The following is a 22,257-nucleotide window of genomic DNA, read 5'->3' as shown; positions in this document are numbered from 1 at the left end:
TAGGTATTTCATCTTCATCCTAGGACATCTCGTACATAGAAATGCCATCGTGATTTCTTAATGAAGCGTCTCCCTGCAATTTTAAAAGTTCCAATTTTTCGCAATGCTATAGTTTTGCGTCGCACAACCAGAAACTGAATAGAAAATTCTGAACTGTCGTACGGAACGAATTATACGATCGTTCATGCGTGTCGATCGATAGAAGGCGAAACGAATAATGTGGAGGCGAACAATGCGACCAACATGCGCGTCAACCGCGTTATTAAAACAGCGCGTTGAATCGTAAAATGAAGGCGACCCTGAGAAATTGCATTCCCAAATCGGTGTTTAGAAAATATCAACCCAAGAATACCGAACCGTACTCTGATACTATCGACTCTCGATAAAAGTTACCAACGCCGAAGTTTCAATTCGCCCACGTCCGTTCTTTTTCATTTGGGTTTGAATGCAATTTCTCTCTATCAATAACTTCACAATTTCCACGGTTAACGTAATATACGTACATTCCTGAAATGCATTCAGTTACGAGTGCAATTTAATGAAATATCAATCATAAGACTTTCAAGAAATTCAAATTACATTTAAATTACGCGAGCTTTAAAAAATATCTCTCTTATTGATAAAAAAATCTTATTTAAATTATATACATATAATATAAAAAATTATTCATACATATACACATACATAAAATAATATAAAATTGTATATACACATTAGAATGTTAATATTGATATGTAGTCTCTTTGAAAAAATGTATTTCTTAAATTATACTAGGCATACAATTCAGAACGTAAAATTATTCATATCTATAGAATTATGAAGTGTAATTATATGACGAGGCTTGTAGGAAAAAATTAATGAGTATAACACGTATGAAATTGTAAGCGCAATGTGCAATGCTATACATTTTAACTGATTGGTGCATATAATTGGAAATATTCATATTACATAAGTTGAAACAACTTTCTGACATTTAAGCAAAGTCTTCTTGAGAGACAATATTTGCCTGTAATGACGTACGTTTTCTCGACTATTGAAAGGATTAAGTCTTGCGGTATTCAATACGTAACGCAAGAATAACAAGCTCTTAAGGAATACATTATGATAATCATAATTTGACAGCAATTACCTCGAATATTCAAGTAAGTTTACTTTCTGAACGAACGTAATTTTAGTGCATAAACGTTTTCGCCTCAAAGAGCCAAAGTGATTGTTCTGCAAACGACAAAAAATTTGTTTTTAATGTTCCTAGTAGATTCTTTTAAAAGGAAATTAATTGCATTTTTTCAACTTAGCGTGAGAAGCGAGGCATTTCAAAATATGGTAACTGTAAATTTGTTTCTCGTAGAAAAATTTATTAAAGCCAAGTGTGGAAACTTGTTGAAAGAAAATTCTGTGCAGAGAGAGAAAATATGTGTGAGGGAGAATTATAAATTTCTCTAAAAAAAACGACTCGAATAAACACGTTAGAGTTTAAAATAAAGATTAAAAAGACGTGACACGTGATATATGCATACATTTGTTTAATCTTTTTTTTTAAATAAATATAGGATTGTTTCAGATTTTTTTATTTATACTGGTTTTTTTACAAATTTCAATTTGTTTTTACGGTTTCACCAACACAAAAATTGTGTTACAAAGGACACCGTCATTTCAATCATTTTGACTATTTTTCTTCGTTATTCCAGTACTCATTTCCACTTGAATTATTGAACAAAAAATTGCATTGCAAAAAGCGACCCAAATAGGAAGTGGCCTCTAAAACAGAGAGATCTCGCGCGTCGCAATAAAAAAGTCTGCCGAGAATTAAAACTGGAAATGACTTATTCTTGTTACGTACGAGGTGTCCCAGAAGTGTCCTTATTTTCTCTTAACTAAAAGTATTTAAAAAAAAATTAGAGAATAGATATATTTGTTAAAAATTGAAATCTAAAAACTGGGAGATTACTTTTTATAATATAACTTGTATTAATTTTAAGAGTAATAAATCCTGTTTTAATTCTCATAAAGTCAAGATTAAGATTTAAATTGAAGTGTTTTAATCTTTTATAAAATATATTACGTATATAGCTATTTTAATATCAAAATGAATTTGTACATGTATAACGTATTAAAAAAAATACAACATTTTATTCTATATTTTTTTAATTACATTTATAACTTTAATTTTTCTGAAGCGTCACTTTTCCGCCAAAAATAGTGTTTTTCGTGAACAAGTAACGCTTTAGAAAAATTAAATTATAAATACAATTAGAATGTATATAACTAAGAAAATACAGAAAAAATGTTTTGTTTTTTTCTCTTTGTCCTTGAAACATAGTTCAAGAGAGTTATTACTTTTTTTTACGTTATTCCTACTTCGACGCAATGACATGACTTCAACAACGAGCTCGATGGGATTCTTACGATCAACGCGACCTCGTCCATGAAACGCAATACAGTAATTCGCTTTCCGGCACCTCCGCGGATGGAAAACGCTCATTCGTTCGTTCATTCCGCACGCGTCTCGAATCAGATACAATGAGATCATTGCGACACTTTACATTGAATGGTTATGATTGTTAACGCGACAGCGCGTTAATGTTGCGAAATGGGCGTTGTTATAATTCTCAGTGTCATGTATCTCCCTAGATGCGATGGAGCACATAATGAAATATATACAACGCTGTCCAGCTGAAAATTGATCCTATCTCTAATCGAAACTGTCTAAAACAATGCAAATGTGTGATCTATAAGTACAAACGGGCAATAACAGCTAATACGTAGTTAACGAGACGCAACGAATCTTCTTAACCAGTCAATCCATCATCTGACCGGATAGCTTCATTAACAATAAACGCTTTACTTCGAAAACAGGAGTCTTCTTGTCAGATATGAAGTCAAGTAAAATTGCTCGAAAATTCGTAAATCACATTAGATGGATATATATTTTTCACTGGTTTTATTTATTCGACCACTCAGGAACATTTCAATTTTTCGGATTGACATGCATATTTATTATTAATAAAACTGTCCATTTTTCGAACAAGTTTGACTGACCCGTAATTGAAAAATTGATTGCTTACGTAACTAGGCTCTTACTATTTTTTTATTTATCAATTATACAGAGCCTTCTAATTATCTTTTTAAATGTGAAAAAATTTTTAATTATAAATTGATCATAATATTTAACTGTAATGCTTCAAAGATTGTGAAGATTGACATCAAAATAAATTAGTTTTGTTCCGATTTAAAATAAAGTATTCATCATTAAGAATTAATATTGAATATTTTCAGAGACGCATTTATTAATTACTTGCTTTAAGAAATATCCTCCTGGACATCTTGAGTGACATCTACATTAAGAAAAAAATTTGTTGGAAAACTAAAATATTTAGTCCGATACGTTCAACCGAAAATTGAGTTGGTTTAATTCTTGATTTAAAAAATAATAACGGTTGACATGAATAAACTATATTTTTTTGTGCTAAACTAAATAATTGTTGAATCCATTGTTTAGTTGTACAAAATTGGACTAAAAATTTTAGTTTTTCAATCAATTTTTTTCTCGGTGCAAGCTTTTAAATTCCCAAGATTATATTCATATTTCTCATCAGTTTAAGCTCAGCTATTATCTATCTTATAATTCTTTATTCCATCGGCCGTCTTTCGCGACACCCCGTGTATGTCGGCGCGCCATGCGTCGACGACAACGATTATCAACTCTGACACGTGTTGATGAATGCCATCCGATCGGTCACTTTGCTGTAGTCGTGTCGTGTTGACAGTTCGCGGAATTTTGTAATATGACCCAGCCCAATTAGCCACGCTAAGAGACGAAGAATCGAGAGTGAATCACAGGTCTTTGCCTCGCTCTGCGCCTTTATCGTCTTCATTTTTCGTCGTCGTCGTCGTTATCATCGTCGTAGTTTAGAGTCATTAGAAACGCGCTTGCGCACGCGTTTCCTCGCGTCATCGGCAATTACGTCGTTAAACGGCACGTCGGAATATCGGTCGCGATCGGTTTTAAATGAGACCGGATTACGCGGCTGTGTCACGCAAAAGGAGTCGCGACGCAATTTCCATTTTATCACCGCGATAAATCTCACACAATAAATCTCATAGAGTCGAAAATTGTCGCGTCGCTGTACAGGAGTTAATCAGTTTAACAGAAATCCGATAACGTACTATGTTCTTGATGAATATCTGCGCTTAATGGACGTTGCATCTTTTTTTAATTGTTTAAGTTATTGAATTATCTAAATTGTTAAAAAAAAACAATTTCTTTTACTGAAAATAAATCATGCAATACATATGTAGTTTTTTTTTTTAATCAAAGATTTTGCTTTTCTACATTTCTCTTATTAATTATTATACAGGGTGATTCAGAACGACCCATGTGTCCCTGTAAAGACGTGTTCTTGAATAAATTCTGAGACGATTTTTCCTGTACGAAAATTTTGTCCGACGCTTACTTTTTGAATAATAAGAGGATAAAGTTAGCGAATCACGGGCCGTGTACACATGATAGACAAAGGCGGCGCAACTCACCGTTCGACACAGGTAAGCGCCCGCGTCGGACGTTGAGTTGCGCCGCCTTTGTCTACCACGTGTGTACGGCCCGTGATTCGCTAACTTTATCCTCTTATTATTCAAAAAGTAAGCGTCGGATAAAATTTTCGTACAGGCAAAATCGTCTCAGAATTTATTCAAGAACACGTCTTTACAGGGACACATGGGTTGTTTTGAATCACCCTGTATATAAATAATTTTTAAAAATATACACGGAAAGAACAGTTTTGCTAAAGTATTTAAAATTTAGCTAGATACAAATTCTGAAAATAATTTATAGGATCCTCAAAATAATTGTGTAGCTTAAACTGGTAGCTAGAAATGTCAAAATTATTCGCGGCATTGCTCATGCTTAAGTGCCCTTCATAATTATTTTGATGCCCCGACAAAGTTATTTGTCAGATCTATATTTAGCTAAATATTTAGATACTTCAGGAAAACCGTTCTGTCCGTATATAATGATCAGTAACACAGTAAATAAGCTTATTTAAACACGAGCGTGAAATGATCTCTCGCCAATACCAGTTTTATCATCACGTCCCGACCTCTTATATTTAGTATTTATGTGTTTGTGTCGTTATACATCACAACCTCATTTTGTATACAAAAACATCACTGTTACGAGTTGACAGTTGTAACAATAGGATTTAGCTAAGTTTCGACGAGTGGTGCAACGACGTACGTGGTGGATGAATTATGAGACGATGCGATGAGTAAATCAGTTCACAATGCCAACTAAAAAATACTGACGAAAGTATGAGACAGCTCAAGTCGGCCAAAAGGGATTATTTACAGTTACAATGCGTTAGAAGTAAAATCGAACGTTATTGTTAACGCAGCGTTTTCAGCGAAAGAATCGCAACGCTCATCAAATGCAACGCTTTTTTACATTGTAATTAAATTTATTTAAAAAGAAACCGTCAAATTTGTATATATATAGTGATATAGTGATGTAATGATTAATTATTAAATTGTTGAAAGAATTGGATAATATTTCAATATATGAACTGGAACGATTTGTAACTGTAAATTAAAATAGCTATGTCTGATTAATTTCGCACTGTTACTACTTAATCTTTTAACAAGAAGTAGATTAGGTTACATGGCTGAATAGGGAGCGTTATTCCAATCTCCAGTTTTGTTGAAAAAATTCATTTAGGGAAAAAACTGTTAAATTAATTGCGTAATTTAACTCGAACTCAACTGTTAAAAACTACGCATTCGCACGTGCAAGCAAATACATGCACGTTAACACGTAATAATTCTCTCAATAATGTAATGGATTTTCTCTTGAAATTTTCTTGTCCTATGTTGATTTTAATCAAAGTAATCTGACAGCTCCGAAAATAAAACTTAATTAAAAATTCTATACATTATCACTCTATAATTAATATTTAATTAATTGGAGTGATAATATATGAGAATGTACACGTTTTCGCCACAAGTTGCTGCAATGTTAATTACTAGAGGACGCAATTAATGACATCATTGATGTAGAAACTAAACTCACATTCTGCAATTTAATATTTATTTATTCTTTTAATTCTTTTAATTTTTATTTTACACAAAGGACAATTAAGTTAAGCAACAATAAAAAATTTTTGGGAAAAAAATATTCCGAGTCTCTGTAGCTTAAAGCCCAACTTAACTATTACAAACTATACTATTTCTAAACTATATTATTTCACAGGAAATAAATTATATAAAATTTAAGCAATTTATTCAAACTTACATGTATAGAAATTACGATCTATGTATCTTGCGATTTGGCTCTACGTGTGTTTGTATAGCAATTATTTCTCGTGTTCAGTTCTATTATTTTTCACGATCTCAACCTTGTTTTATTAAATTGACCTCGAAAATGTCATTGTTCTTTTGCCAGCAGATCTGTAGATTATGATCCTTAAAAATTACATTTCTTTTTTTCAATTATCTCTTCAGACACATTCGTTAGATTGAAGGTCGCTCAGTAGGAATTCAAGGAATCTCAATAATCTTTGCGACGCTCAGTAACAATAACTGTCTAAGACTAATGGATGCTTAATCGATTATTGTTTAATGGATAACATAATCTAAACAATTAGAGTTTCAACTCATTTTCTTATCATCTGCTCGACAAAAAATTTGTATAAGGACTTACTCATTAATTTAAAATTAGTTAAATGCAAATTATAAAAATTACATAAAATTATTAAGACAATCTATCTGTTCATAATCTGTTCTCTATGGTGCTGATAACTTAATCATTTATAATGTACAAGATATTCTTTGCTTATCTAGCTAAATGTTAATATTACATCTACTAATTAATGTAATTACATATTTACATTTCTTTTTTAGCAATAAATTATTAAGTATCATTATTAAGTCTAAAAATTTTAGTAATTATATAGTGATTCTTGTTATTCTTTTCACACAGTACAGTCTTCAAGTTATGTGCTGTACAATGATCTTCTTTTAGTAAGGTCATCTGTACCTTTTCCCAATAACTATGTTTATCTGTCGACACGAAATAGAGGGGATAACGCTATTTTATTCGATTCGTTTTTTAAATGAAACTAATTTCCTTAAGATTGATAAAATGTCATCGCTCGGTGTTTTAAAAGAATTACCGTACATTAAGTTTAATCTTTTCAAGAAATTCTGCAAGACCGTAAACGATCATTTTTCTTTGAAATCTCTTTCTCTCTCTCTCTCTCTCTCTCTCTCTCTCTCTCTTTGTTTTTTTCTCATAAAATAAATTATACTTTTTATAGTTTTTACTTGTTTTTATAATTAATCATATTACTGTAACTTTGTATACGTATTCCCTTAATTTTTTATAAAGACAAATAACAAACCTTTATTTAAATTTGCAAGAAAAATGTTGAGCAGAATCTATATTCTATACAATTTAATTGTCATGGCACACAGCGTTCGAAATGCAATGAATTCAAATGGAAAAGCTTTTTGGCATAAAATTTTGGCACGTGAGAGAGAGGTCAACATCAATTTTGTACCGAATTCGTAATTTTCTGCAGAGCCATCCATGTGGTCAATTACGATAAGCGTGCTTTAATAGCGCGGTAACCGACATTACATCGACAACTATCGATTTTATGGTCAATGATTACGCACGTTTCGCGATATCGCGCAATTCACGAATTCGGTTATCCGTGCATAGTCATACAAGCGTGTAATATCCTAAACAATGAAAATATTGTTTTGTTGGCATGAGTGGCCGTCCCTGTTCCATGTTTTTGGCTATACTACCAAAACGCGCAGCTGTCATACGAAATAATCAAGTCAAAGGAAGAAGTGAGAGGAACCAAGCCGTCGCTCAAAAATACACGCGAGGGGTCAAAGTAGAAACTTTACGATCCTTGACAGTGATTCTCTTAATAATTCTGATGATTTATCCCTGCTTTTTACGAGAAAATAACATTCTTAAATTATATAATTTAAAAATTCCTGTTATGTTAATGAATATCGATTATGCGTTTAAATTCACGCTTACCAAAAACACAAAATATCCCAGAAAATCAAATTTATTTTTGACACTGAATTTTTTAACTTTGAAAACAAACATTAAAATAAAAACACATACTTCTATTGAATACGTTTACTATATCGATAACAACGATTAACTTACGCATTTATTTGCGAATTCAAAACCTTTCGAATAAAATTATTGTTCTCTAAAGATCTAACATTAGCTTAAAATGAAAACCTATATTTCTATTAAACACGTTTATTATCGATTAAATCACGAATTTATTTGCGAATTGAAAATCTCTCGAATAAAGTCAATATACCGAGAAAAAATTACTTGAAAATTTATTTGTGGAATATAATTTCACTGAAATAAATTTTCATTTAAATACAATAAAATAAAATTTAATTTTCAGCATAAACCAATTAACAAGAAAAATGATATATTACACAGAAATATTTCGTCATCACATAATAAAATTTTTTGTAACCAATAAATATCGAAAAAGACATCACAAATATATTTGCTTGTTAATATTTCGACTTTTTTCTCTCAGTGTGTTTTTTAAAGTGCTAAAGTTATTTTTAAATGAAAAGACGCATTTCTAGCGGACATTGAATTGCGCGTGTATTTGCGAATACAAAATCTCTCGAATAAAATTACTGTTCTTTAAGGATTTCTAATGTTATTTTATTTGCCCGTAAAATTACGGTTTTCTAAAGATGTAACACCATCTAAAAATCGTATTTCTATCGGACACATTTATCATCGATTGAATTACGTATTTATTCGCGAATACAAAATTATTCGAATAAAATTACTCTTTTCTAAGGATTTTTATATACGTTATTTTATTTGCTTGTAATTTGTTCCCCAATGGATAGTTCGATTTTCATGAGCAACGTCGAAACGGAGCGACGCGGGGTATGTAAGTGCGCATCCGATGAGATCGATAGCATGGAGCGGGGTCACCTTGAGAAGGGGGACGAGCACCCTCCCCCGCTTCGCGCTTTGAAATTCCCGCGCCGCTAGGCCGGCGAGTTTCGCGCGCATTTTTCATCCGATTATTTATCGTCGACGAAAGAGGAGCCGGCGGCGACGGCGACGGCGACGGCGACGGCGACGGTGGTGGCGGCGTGGCGTCGTTCCTGGCAATTCGCCACGCGAACTATTACGGTCGCGATGCGGCGACTGCGTGATAATAATATGATTATCACCGTCACGTGGTGTGAGAGTACTCGGGGTTGGCTAGCGGCGAGTGATCACGTGGCCGCCGGCGCCGCGGGCCAATGGCGCGCGGCAGTTCGCCACCCCACAGTAAACAAGAGGGATGCGGTACGGACCGGTCGGTCTCCTCGTCGCGCCCTCGAATAAGTGTCTGCTGCGTTCGACGATCTGCTCGTTCTCGACACCCGGTATGACGAATCTTCTACGAGCGCGTTAATTGTAAATTTGAATGTAAAATATCTGCAACGAAGTACTTATACATTGAGAAAAAAAGACAAAATATTCAGAAGCAAATGTTATTTGTGATGTTTTTTTCGATATTTATTGTAAAAAAAACCTGTGAAATATTTTTTTTTTGATAATCAGTTTTATTTGCTGGAAATAAAACTTATTTTACTGTATTTAAATAAGAATTTAGTGTAGTGAAATAAACATTAGTGTAGTGAAATAAACATCCAGCAAATAAATTGATTTTTAAATATTTTTCTCAGTGTAGAGTGTACTTAGTGAAAAAAAATAGAAATATTTGCAAGTAAATATTATTTAAATATGATGTTTTTTTGAAACTTATTTGATATAAAAAAATTTGACTGTAATGGTAGAATATTTCTATGAAATGCATCTCATTTTTCTTATTAATTAGTTTATTTGCTTTAAATATTTTACTTTGCCGTATTTAAATAAAGATTTATTTCAGAGAAATGAACTTATATTTAACAAATGTAAATATCTTTTTCTCATTGTATATTTTAACATTCCGGAGCTGACGTCAAAATCTATAACACAGTTACAGATATGCTGGATTCGTAAAATCTATTTAATTTATGTTGATTAAAAGGCAGGCAATAATTAATTTCATGAATACTAAGTTTATTTTAATAATAACAATTCAAGATTTGTGAATAATGGTAGGTTCAGTAAATTCACCGTCATCCCCAGAAAGTTAATACATCGATGAGAACAATTAAGTGCGGTAGATTAATACATAACAATTACGTTCACCCGACGTCATTTTGTTCTCGTCAAAAGTTTACGCACGCCGTTCGCGGTTAGTCTCCTTCTTCCATCGAGCAGTATCGGAAGCGACTCTGTCGCGTAACAGTTGTCGCGTTTATGTAAGAAGCGGCGAAATCCAGAATTATTTCGAGCCCGGCGCGTCCGCAATGATACTCCGCCGCGCGCACGAGTTACGCGGACGAGGGCAGAGACCACGTGGCCCGATCCTACTCTCTCTCGCCGAGTGACTGACTTCTAAACTTAGGAACCGGCACAAATCGAATATGGACGAAGTCCATTCGGTTTCGCAGCTTTCTGCGTTCTCTTTCTCTTTCTCCTACTTCCCTTTCGCAAACGTGCGAAGCGCACGTGAATAGAAACACGAGCGACGAATTATTGGCGTGCAAAAACTATAGACTCGCCTGAGCTTCCGCGCGATAGTTCCCATCGATCCGCAGTTTATTCGTCAAACTTCTATAGTACTCATTCGGCACGATCGATCACACTACGAAGTGCTAAATTGCGATATCCCGCCGCAATGTTTCTCAAATGATGTTTCTCCTTGGAATTTCGTTGAGTGGAAGCAAAAGAGGTACTTTTGCGAGCGATCAGCCAGGTGACCTGGATTCAGCGAGTCGCTTCTATTATTTCGATTCGTTACCTGTCCAAGTTTTAGATTTTATGGAAAAGGATTCTAAATCTCAATCTCTTGGAGTAGAATTATATTCAGCTTCGTAGCCAAAATAAATTATGAAGTAATTAAATTGATTTCTCTGTGAAGGACAATTCAAATAGCATTAACCAGGAAATCGATCAAGTGAATATGATCAATATGATTCGTCCCCTTATGGGTTATTTATATTATATCAGATTACAGAAAATAGGAAAAGACTGGTCAGACTGTTGACTTCAAAGAAGGTAAATAAATGGAAATAAATATCGTAGACGTTATTGCGATGTTTGATATTCTTCCAATTCTCTCTCCTTTATGGAAGTTATTATTATCAGTCTTTATTCTTTAGATCAGAATCCTTCAGAAAATTGACATATCTTTATTTAAGTTGAAACGGTCGTTTGTAATTGCGAATAGGTTCTGAATAAATTTGTTACTTCATAAGGCACGTGTAATCCCATGCGGCACAGACCTCCGAGGAATGTCCTAAAGGCATCCACAGAACATCGTATAAGGACGTTCGAACGTCCGAAGGATGAGTTCAGGACATTGCTCGGATAAGGTGTGCTATATATGGGATTGATCCGTTGCTATTTCAAGAAGTGGAAAAGTTTGCTACTTTGTTATTTGAAACTGCGACAGAATCGATATATTATTCATGAAAAATTCACCACTGTCGCTCGGTTCTTTGACTTTTTTAACATAATTCGCACTAAAGAAGTATAATTGGATAACAGAAAGACGCTTTCAAAATGGAAAACTGAAGAACGCCTTTTAAACGTTACTAATGAAATAATCTATCTATCGAGGAAATAATGAGATCTTATTATTCATCGGATAATTATGCAAGAACATAATTATTCCTATCCGATCGAATATAGTTTTTTTTAGATGCTTGATATGGACAAGCTTTTTTGCAGCTTCGATTAAAGAAATTGTGGGACTAATCAAAGTGACGTGCACAATGGATCTAATTTACAAATCTGTAATTATTAGGTGTAATGTTTAATTAGTAACATTCACGTTTTAGTACGCGAAACGCATTTTTGCAAAAGCATTAATAAATTTAATTGGCTAGATCTAAAAAATAATTTTTTTGTTAAAATAATTATGTAGGGCACTCAAGTTAAAATCTCAATGACTTTGCGTCATTGCTCATTATACTCGAACGTCCTACATATATTATTATACATTATTTTGTCCAACAAAATTATTTTCACAAATCTGTATTTAAGTTTTTAGGTACTTCAGAATAATTATTTTTTCGTGTAGATATTTTTCAAACATTAATATACATTTTATCAAATTTTTAATATATATTTTTTTTAATAAAAAAATAATGCATGATAATTTTCAAATATAACTGTTTCATTATGACAACCTTGTTTATCTCTTCGAAAACTCATATTAATTTTTAATGTATTCAGTCTGTCAACGACATATGTAAAGTACCAAACTAATAAGATGTTTTTTTCACAGCTACCGTGGGACATGATCCGCAGACGAGCAACGGCGGTCAGCCACAACTGCAGCAACAGCAACTACAATCGGGGGGTTGGTTGGGAGGTGGCACCGGTGACACTAGCGGAGGATTGGTCTGCCGATCTGGCAAATTGGTCAACGGCAGCAGCAACGGCAGATCGTCGTTACACCATCCTCAACAGCAACAGCGTCAACAGCAACAGCAGCAGCAACAAAAAGAAGGCCAATCTGGGGGTGTGGGGGATGACGAAGACGGGGGTGGAGGGAGCGGAGGGCTGGAGGGGACGGATGCAGAGGCGAACGACGCTGTTCACCTCAAGAGACGGGTGGGACTCGTCAGTGGGGTGGCTCTAATCGTCGGCACGATGATCGGCTCCGGGATCTTCGTGTCACCGTCGGGTCTGCTGTTGCGTACCGGCAGCGTCGGCATCAGTTTCGTCGTGTGGACCGCGTGCGGTCTGCTGAGTCTCTGCGGTGCCCTCGCCTACGCCGAGCTGGGCACCATGAATACGAGCAGCGGTGCCGAGTACGCGTACTTCATGGACGCGTTCGGCGCTCCGCCTGCCTTCCTTTTCTCCTGGGTGTCCACCCTGGTGCTCAAGCCGTCGCAGATGGCGATCATCTGCCTGTCGTTCGCCCAGTACACCGTTGAGGCGTTCACCGTCGACTGCGAGCCGCCCGATCAGGTGGTCAAGATCGTTGCTCTGCTGGCGATCGTTCTGATACTTTTGATCAACTGTTACAGCGTCAATCTGGCTACCGGCGTGCAGAACGCTTTCACTGCCGCCAAACTGATGGCCATACTCGTGGTAATAATCGGCGGCTCGTACAAATTGATACAAGGTAACACGCAGCATTTGCAAACGGCGTTCGATACCATCGACGGCAGCACCATCAACATCGGTCGCCTCGCCACCGCTTTCTACACCGGCCTCTGGGCATACGATGGCTGGAACAATCTCAATTACGTGACCGAAGAGATCAAAAACCCTTCCAAGAATCTACCCAGGTCCATTATGATCGGTATACCGCTCGTCACGCTCTGCTACGCGCTCATCAACATATCCTACCTGGCGGTCATGTCACCGTCAGAAATGATCGAGAGCGAGGCAGTGGCAGTGGTAAGCATGATCGACGAGAGTTCGCCAGTTTAGAAAATACATTGCTTCTCTCAGGAGAAATATATAGGATAAAATCTTTTTTAAAAGAAACGCATATACCTGATAAATAGAAGCAAAGTAGCGCGAGAAGAGCACGCAGAAGTTATCGGAGAATCTCGGGAGAATATGGATCGCTACTTTGCTCCGATCAATTTATTTCTATATTTGATTATGATCAAGGATGTTCTTTTGCAGACGTTCGGTAATCGGATTCTGGGCGTGATGGCATGGTTCATGCCACTCTCTGTAGCGATCAGTACTTTCGGGTCCGCTAACGGCACCCTATTCGCCGCGGGCAGGCTCTGCTTCGCTGCGTCGCGAGAGGGTCATCTGCTCGACTGCTTAAGCTACGTGCACGTGCGACGCTTTACTCCTGCCCCAGGCCTCATCTTCCATTCCCTCGTAGCAGGTATCAAATTCAATCTAGACCAAACGAACGAACGCGAACAAACGCGGGCAATTTGCTTCGACGAGCACTATCGCACCGAAGCCAAAATTGTTCGTTTACATTTATTCGTGTTTGTATGTTTATATTTGTTCACTCGGGATTTGATTTCACAATCGCTCTAAATTTTAAAAATTGCCTCTTGGGCCTATTTGCGCCAACATAGATTAATTTTAATCTCGTTTTAACTTATTTTCGGAATTAAAAAAAAAGTAAGTTAAAGCGATTAAAGTTAATCTATATGGATGCAAAGAAGTCTTAAATATTTTTTAGATGTAAAGTTTTGGCTCGTCTTTTAGATATCTTCTAGAAGACCTAAAAATTTTCGAGTTGTACTGTGGACCTTCTTCCGGCTTATTTGAGATTTTGTTTTATATAACATATACTACTACGTTCTACTTCCAAGGCGAGATCGTTGCTATATGGACTGTGTCGGCTTCAAGGTATCTATGTTGTAAGCCAAATTACTGATTTCGCAGGCGCGATGGTTCTCTCCGGTAACATCGACTCTCTGATCGACTTCTTCTCATTCACCGCATGGATATTCTACGGCGGCTCGATGGTCGCCTTGCTGGTGATGCGGAGGACCAGACCCAACCATCCGCGACCGTACAAATGCCCGCTAGTGATACCTGTGCTTGTGCTCGTCATCTCCGCATATCTCATAGTGGCGCCGATTATTGACAAGCCCCAGATCGAGTACCTGTACGCGGCTGGCTTTATTGGTGCGGGCATGCTCGTCTACCTCCCGTTCGTAAAGTTTGGATATGTGCCCAAATTCATGGGTGGGTATATACGCCGTCACACTGCCAAAATAAAGACTGACTTAACAACTAACGAACGATTGGAAATTTCACAGTGTCCTGTATCAGTTATTATCAATCGTGATGTGATAAGAAATATATATTTATACCCAAAAAAAAGAAATAAATTACATATTTTGCTAATAAAGAGAGAAAGCAAAAACTGGAACTCCCCAAGTCCCTTATTAATGATCAAAAACCCTGAAACCTATTAACATTTATTTCAAAAAACCTGAAATTTAAATTAAAGAAATTAAGAACTTAGAATTAAATTTCAAATTTGAGATTAAATTTTGAAATATATGTAGTCTTAAAAAGATTAATAATGATAAGAATGCAATTTAAAATTTCAAAAAGTTTGAAAATAAGTAAAAATAAATGTAAAAGCGGCAAATACGAGTCAGGCGCGGTAGATGGTGCGCAAATAAAGTCTATCGCGCCTGACTCGTATTTGCCGCTTTTACATTTATTTTTACATTTTCACAAGTCTCTTCTTTATATTTAAAAATAAGGTTCTCAGAACTCTTTTAAATTTTTTTCAAAAACGTAAAGATTGTAAAGCAAAAATTTACCAAATCTCTAAAACAAAAATTATTGAAATTTAATCGCCTTTTTGTTCTTTTTTTAATGCTTTTATTATACTGTACTCCTGATTATAAATTTTTAAATATTTCACTATATTTCTTGAGTATAAATTTTATTGAACATTTTTATTTGTTTTCTGATTGCAGAAGGTGTCAATGCCTTCCTGCAGATGTTACTAGAGGTGGCTCCAACGGCGGTTGCCTTCGACTGATTTCATTTCGAGAGATCAACTTACAGTTCTCCAAAATGCCGAATCATTCCATTATGGCATTGTGTGAACTGTATGCATATTTGAATACACCCTATTTTAAATACATGCAGACAAGAGCGTTATATTCTATATGTACTACAAAGCTCAAGGCTGGCCCAAAAATTAATCCATATAAAAAAAGGCATATATATTATATAAAAATATATTATTTTATTACTTGTTATTCTTCATACATAGTATACAATATGCAGAAGAGATATTATTGTTAGACAATAGATAGTTGATGTTGTAATGAGAAAGCGATGAATCAACAAAAAAATATTTTAAATGTTTGCAGTTACAAATTTAGGTCTTTTTCTTTGCACATGCTGATCCCTTTCCAGACTACCAAACAAGTTGTTATACACTATTTTTAATTTGTATATAGGTTTTTTTTTCATTAATTCTTTGCTACATTTCAGGAATAATATTATCTAATTGAATTAAAAAGTTCTAATCAGATATTCAATTAATAAAAATAAAATTTACAAATATATAGCTTTTATTTTTAATTAACATTTTTTACAAGATTATTTATTCCAAACATCTTTCTTTTAACTCTAGCAACATGGGCAAAATTTCATGTTTTAGAAACTGCTACAGAACTTTCTACTAATAAATTCAACTCTTCTGCTTGGCCAAGACACCCTTTGGTACCTTACCATAAACTCGTAGAATATCACCATCTTTCTTTCGTGTTTTCTTGGACTTAGGTTTACGTAAACTATTGCTCAATCCAGACTTATGTCCCTCCTCTTCCTTCTTTTTTTCCTTCTTTGTCGTCTGACGCATCTTTAATTTATTGTAATTCATTCTCCTGTTCTTGGGAGGTTTTGCACCTAGGCTAATAGCGAGCTCGACTTTCGCTCTCTTCGCCTTTGGCTTTTCAAAACCGGACATACCGAATTTAATAATCTCGTATCGCAATTTCTTCATCTCTTTTTCTTGCTGTTCCTTTAGCTCGGCTGGCGTTTGTTTAATTGACGATTTATTCTCGTTATCAGCGTTATCTACAGACGTTGACTTCTTTTTTGGTGCCACGTAATTCACAGAGATATAATTACTCGTCGCAGATTTCTTGACTTGGGACCCACGCGTTGGTACAAAGTCTTCCATCTTTTCCTCGCACTGAAGAAAAATTAATATTTAAAAGACAGCGCACTTTATTTGTTCTCCAATCTAACCTTTGTTAACAGGTTAGAAAAACTATATAACTTTAAAGGTAATTTAAGAATAAATTGAAAAATAAACGTTTTAAATATTTTGAAAATAAAAAATAAATTTGCATTTATAAATAGCTATGTAATTATCATAAATATTTAACTTACATTAAACTATTACTATAATCACATTAGCGAAGTTGACATGCCATAGCACGCCACTCGCGAGCTTGTCCAAAATCTGTTATGCTACGTTCACATGGAATATAACGCAAAACTACAAAAACGTGTATACAGTTTTTTTCCTCGCTTTTTTTTCAACGCCGAGAGAAAAGAAGAAAATGTTAATCGTGTAAGAAATTAATAGCGTAGTTATTTAATTTGTTGACTTGATTCGCTACCAAATCTGAATTCTTTTTAACTGTAAAAGAAAAGACGAACAGTGCAAGAAGTGTAACTAAGGTGCAGTTCGGAAAGAAGTCGAGTGGAAGTCCGAGTCAGTCCGACTTGATTGCCCGAATGAATATTGGTTTACACTACACACGTGGTGCATGATATGTATATCGACAGCATATTTACGACCCGGTGACACTTAACCAAAAGAAATCGAGTCGTCGGAAGGTGAGAGCACAATCAGGAAATCGAATTTTGTCAATATTATTATTCAATGGCTCAGTATCCGCCCATTAACGCACGTCTGGCGGTAAACAGGGTAGACTTCAATCTAATAACGAACGACGGCGTCCAGCCGCGACTCTACACTCCCGGCGAGGAGATATCAAGTCAGCCGGATTTCTTAAGGTAGCAAAGTCTTCGGTTTTACATAACACAATTGCGGGAACTGATTATTCAATTAACACGTTGAATGTCATACCGATCACTTGTGACTAGCACTTTCAGTAATGTTATTCCGGTCATCGGTGACCGGTATTATTAAATGCATCAAACATGCAAAAATAACATTTGTGATTCTACATATAATTAATAATATTAATTATATTAAATTATAATATTAAATTAATCTAAAAGTAAAATAAGTATACTATATAAGTATGATAATTTTGCATAAAAGTTTAATTATATATTTTTCCAAATGAATTTAATAATAAAAATTTCAACATGTGAAATAGAACTGATTGTTTAATTAAAACTTTAATATTGTTTAATCAGAGGTCATGGAACCTATGTCGATGAGGATAAAACATTGCGTGCATCAGTCGCTGGTATCCTGGAGAAGGTGAACAAACTTATATCGATCAGGCCATTAAAAGCTCGTTACAATGGGGAAATTGGTGATCTTATCGTAGGAAGGATAACAGAAGTACAGCAAAAGCGTTGGAAGGTTGATGTAAATGCCAAGCTTGATGCAGTTCTATTATTGTCTAGTGTTAATTTGCCTGGTGGTGAATTGGTAAGATACATATGAATAGAACATTTTTATTTATTTTTAAATATTAGTACAAATATTTTGAAAGTTAAATTTTTTTTCCTTTAAGATAAGTTATTACTTCAATACATGTAAATTATAGATACTCTTGATATTAAGATAAATTTTATTTTCCAAAGTTCAAAGTTAGAGATGTATGAATCAAGTTTTTTTGACATTGAATCACTTCACTGATATATAATTGATATATAATTTATATTTGAACCTCTTGATTCAAAATTTTTGAACAACTCAAATTTGAATCATATAAATTTTCAATCTGAATTTGACTGATTTCATTTATATTTAAATAATTTGCACATCTAATTCAAGATAATTTTAGAATTGATTTAGAATTCAGAGAAAACAAAATCTGAATATTATCATTTCTCTTTTCAACATATTTGAATACTTTTCATCCAAGATATACTGCTATCAGACATATCAAATGTCCCTGTAATAAATTAAACTTTCTATACAGTTCCTATTTAAAAAATACTAGTTTGTATTTATAAAATTAATAAAAAAGATTTAATAGTTCCTAATACATATTGTATTGGATTGCTCTTGAAATTCACAGAGAAGAAGATCCGCCGAAGATGAGCAGACGATGCGTAGGTATTTGCAGGAGGGAGACCTGATATGCGCGGAGGTGCAATCGATCTTCGCCGATGGCTCGCTTTCTCTACACGCGCGAGTGTTGAAATATGGCAAACTGTCGCAGGGGATAATGTTGAAGGTACCGCCGATGTTGATCCAACGCAAGAAAACGCATTATCATACTCTAGAAAGCGGCGCCATTCTAATACTTGGCTACAACGGCTATGTGTGGATCGGCGCAAATATTCAAAACGTCGATAAATCCGAGGGTGGTTTCACGGAGGATCTGTCGAAGATTCCAGTGGAGAACCGCAACGTTTGCACACGGTTGCGTAATTGCATCTTAATTCTGGCGCAATGCAACATGCTATTATCCGATACGTCAGTGACGTACGCTTATGAAGAGTCCTCTAAGTATGAAGTACATGAACTGTTGGAGCCCGAACCAATGGTTGACGTGTCGCTGTTGACGCATCAGAGACTTGCGCGGTCTGTGTAACGTTGCAGTCTAAATGAAAAGATAATACTGTAATTCGGGACGATATAATTAAGAAGCTAAAGCTTAAATTTAAATGCAGTAAACGAATTAAATTAATCCTTTCTATTTTCAATCTTGAAATGTAAAATATAGGATAAATAAAAAAATTTTCTATATAATCTTGTAATATATCAAACCGTTTGACAATAAATCGATTTAAATGACGGTAACATTTACGTTAGTATTTACGGAACATTTTTGCGAAACACTCTTCAAAGGAATCGAGTGGGGCTAGATTGTAACATATTGCAGTAACAACGTTAAGTATTATATATAAAATACTGCAGTATTTTCATCAATAGATCTATATTTGGTTGAGCCGGTCCAGGTGTAAAGTGATCAGACGGACGCTAATCTGAGTATTGATTAAACAAGTAGAACTTGGAAACAGGTAGTCGGCAAGTAGCGAGAGACATGGACGCATGTTTCAATGCCTTTGATAAAGACTGCGACGGATTCCTGTCGATCTCGGAATTCGATCTTATATGCCGCGCGTTGTTTCGAAATGACCGCGGCAAAATTTACGGCCTCGAGGAAGATCAATTGCGTGAGGTGTACTCGATCTTTGATCTTAAAGGCGATGGCGTGATTGACAGAGAAGAATTCGAGGTACGTAAAGGATATTTAGAATATTATTAATAGAATTAAGTTAATTGTTTGAGAGAGAGAAAGAGAGCGCACGCAAATGTGTTAAATATAAAATGTAGAAAATTATTTAATTTTAAGCTTTCTTTTGAAATAATAGAAATATTGTTATATTGTTAGGAACTTAACACGCCATTTTTCTAACAATTTTATCTTTACTATTTTATTTGGAAAGGTAAATGTCTAATAATAATATTAACGCAACTAATTTTATATTTAAATATTTTGAAATAATACCCTTTTTGAAATGAATTATTTAATTAAATCATGAAAATTTTAATAAATTGGATATTTTTTTATTACTTATTTAATATTGTTTCTATTGATACAACTTGTAGGTCTGCTGGAATCGATGGATCAAAATATGTACGCGTCCCAAAAGCGCCTTCCTAATTGTGGATGTGCAAAATGACTTTATAACAGGTTCCTTGAACATAAAACACTGCGCCGCGCAACACGACGGTACGGAAGTAATCGAACCAATAGTAATCGAACCAATTAATCGATTGCTGGAAACTGTGCCGTTTGACTCGGTGTTTTATTCCTTGGACTGGCATCCCGTGGATCACGTATCCTTTATTGATAATTTGCACTTGAGGTAATTATCAACATATTATAAAATACAAAAATAAAAAAAATCTCATGTTTTATAAGAAATAATTCATATAAGTTAAAGATATATAAATATAAATTTAAGTTTAAAATGTTCTAAGTTCTATGTTCAACTTTTTATTAAGGTAATAAAATTTCTATTTTTTGACATAAAAGAGATACGAAGTAAGTGTCAGCAAAGAAAAAAAAGAAGCGAAAACAAAGTGGTTGATTCATTTGCTATTATTAGGGAGGTAGACATCAGCAGCAATATTTCAAAGGAAGCGGCACGAGTATACGACACTGTAACGTTCCGAGGTCCACCGTTGCAGAAGCAACGTTTGTGGCCGCGTCACTGCGTGCAGGATTCTTGGGGTGCCGAGCTTCACAAAGATCTGAAGATCCTCGACAACGCGATTAAGATTTACAAGGGCACAAACCCAGAGGTCGACTCCTACTCGGTCTTCTGGGACAACAAGAAGCTCACCGAGACCACGCTATCGTCGCAGCTGCAGGAAAAAGGCGCCACTGATATTTACATCTGCGGACTGGCTTACGACGTTTGCGTGGGTGCTACTGCAGTGGATGCGCTCACAAGCGGTTACCGCACTATATTGATCGACGATTGCAGTCGCGGCGTAGATCTCGTCGACATTGAAAAAACCAAAGCCACCGTAATAGCTAGCAACGGCGTGATAGTAAACTCCAGCCAGATCAAAGCTATGGTGGAGGGAAGAGACCGACGACCGGAACTCGGCTACAAACTTGCATTGGAAATTAAACAGAAAATGAATCTCGGTGAATAATTGTAGCAGATAGTGTAGTATACCTAGAAACATTTGTTTGGTAGATTAACGTGAAAAGTCATAATCTCATATTTTGAAGCAGATCTTATAAACATAGAACAGCTGAAAATGAAAAAGATAAAAAAAATGTAAAGATGTATTATAGAATGGATATACCTTTTTTTTGTTGAGCGATAAGACAGATATTAAATTAGGCATTAGAAAGTAAGTGTTGAATTTGTTAATAAGTCTGTTATCTTTTTGAAAGATCTTTTAGGAAGAATTTTTTAGGAGAGATAAAATTTATAAAGCTTGGATTTAAGATCTGAAATGAGTGATATAAGCATTTAAACTTAGTACAGATATGTATAAAATTTAGTTGATTTTAGAATTTAACGAGAAAGATATTTATTAAGTATTTATTTAAAAAATAAGTGTAAGTTAATTGAGTCAAGGATGATTTATCTATGTACATGTAGTACATATATTAATGAGAATGAAGTTTTTGTTGAGAATAAAGTTTTCATAATAGGTTCTTGCAAAAGTATATTATATTAGGAAATAATGAAAGATAAAATTAAAGATTAGAATGTTGCTTGTCGATACATGCAAAATTATTAATAATTTTAAATATGTTGGAATTAAGAAATATAAAAATTTTAAGCATTGAGTTTTATTATCATACATTTTCTTTATATTAAAAATACATGACAATGTACGCATTATAGTTTGATTTTATTACATAAATTATTTTATTTCATTAGAAATATTTATAGATAAAAGCTTTAATGTTTATAGGTATGTTTATGTATGTATATATTAGAAATATATAAAAAATATATAAAATAAATAAAATGTATTAAAAATA

At 34.6% G+C, this 22,257-nt stretch overlaps 3 protein-coding genes across 5 annotated transcripts in view; 2 read left to right on the top strand and 1 right to left on the bottom strand.

Moving 5' to 3' along the window:
• LOC105198318 (b(0,+)-type amino acid transporter 1) overlaps positions 1–15,949 on the top strand; it is a 24,541-nt gene extending 8,592 nt beyond the window's left edge. The window contains exons 1-5 of one of the 3 annotated variants that reach the window (XM_011164992.3): positions 9,295–9,438; positions 12,399–13,522; positions 13,757–13,970; positions 14,486–14,791; positions 15,541–15,949. In XM_011164992.3, the coding sequence (XP_011163294.1) occupies positions 9,354–9,438; positions 12,399–13,522; positions 13,757–13,970; positions 14,486–14,791; positions 15,541–15,605 (1,794 nt within the window). In that variant the 5' untranslated portion in view covers positions 9,295–9,353 and the 3' untranslated portion in view covers positions 15,606–15,949. The other 2 variants (XM_011164993.3, XM_039455525.1) reach the window with 2 other exon arrangements.
• On the bottom strand, positions 15,796–17,306 carry LOC105198314 (uncharacterized protein C1orf131). Its single transcript, XM_011164989.3, has 2 exons — positions 16,973–17,306; positions 15,796–16,772 (listed from the first exon to the last, which is right to left on the bottom strand). The coding sequence occupies exon 2, from the start codon at positions 16,758–16,760 to the stop codon at positions 16,266–16,268; it is 495 nt and encodes a 164-aa protein (XP_011163291.2). The 5' UTR covers positions 16,761–16,772; positions 16,973–17,306; the 3' UTR covers positions 15,796–16,265.
• Positions 17,270–22,257, top strand: LOC105198315. Its single transcript, XM_026135991.2, has 6 exons — positions 17,270–17,605; positions 17,975–18,215; positions 18,811–19,146; positions 19,747–19,977; positions 20,352–20,611; positions 20,855–22,257. Exons 1-6 carry the CDS (start codon positions 17,472–17,474, stop codon positions 21,408–21,410), a joined length of 1,758 nt encoding a protein of 585 aa, XP_025991776.2. The 5' UTR covers positions 17,270–17,471; the 3' UTR covers positions 21,411–22,257.

This window comes from Solenopsis invicta, chromosome 12, assembly GCF_016802725.1.
Source record: "Solenopsis invicta isolate M01_SB chromosome 12, UNIL_Sinv_3.0, whole genome shotgun sequence".
Lineage (NCBI taxonomy): Eukaryota > Metazoa > Arthropoda > Insecta > Hymenoptera > Formicidae > Solenopsis > Solenopsis invicta.
Note: the sequence above shows the minus strand (reverse complement) of the source record. Positions and strands in the feature narration are given on the sequence as shown.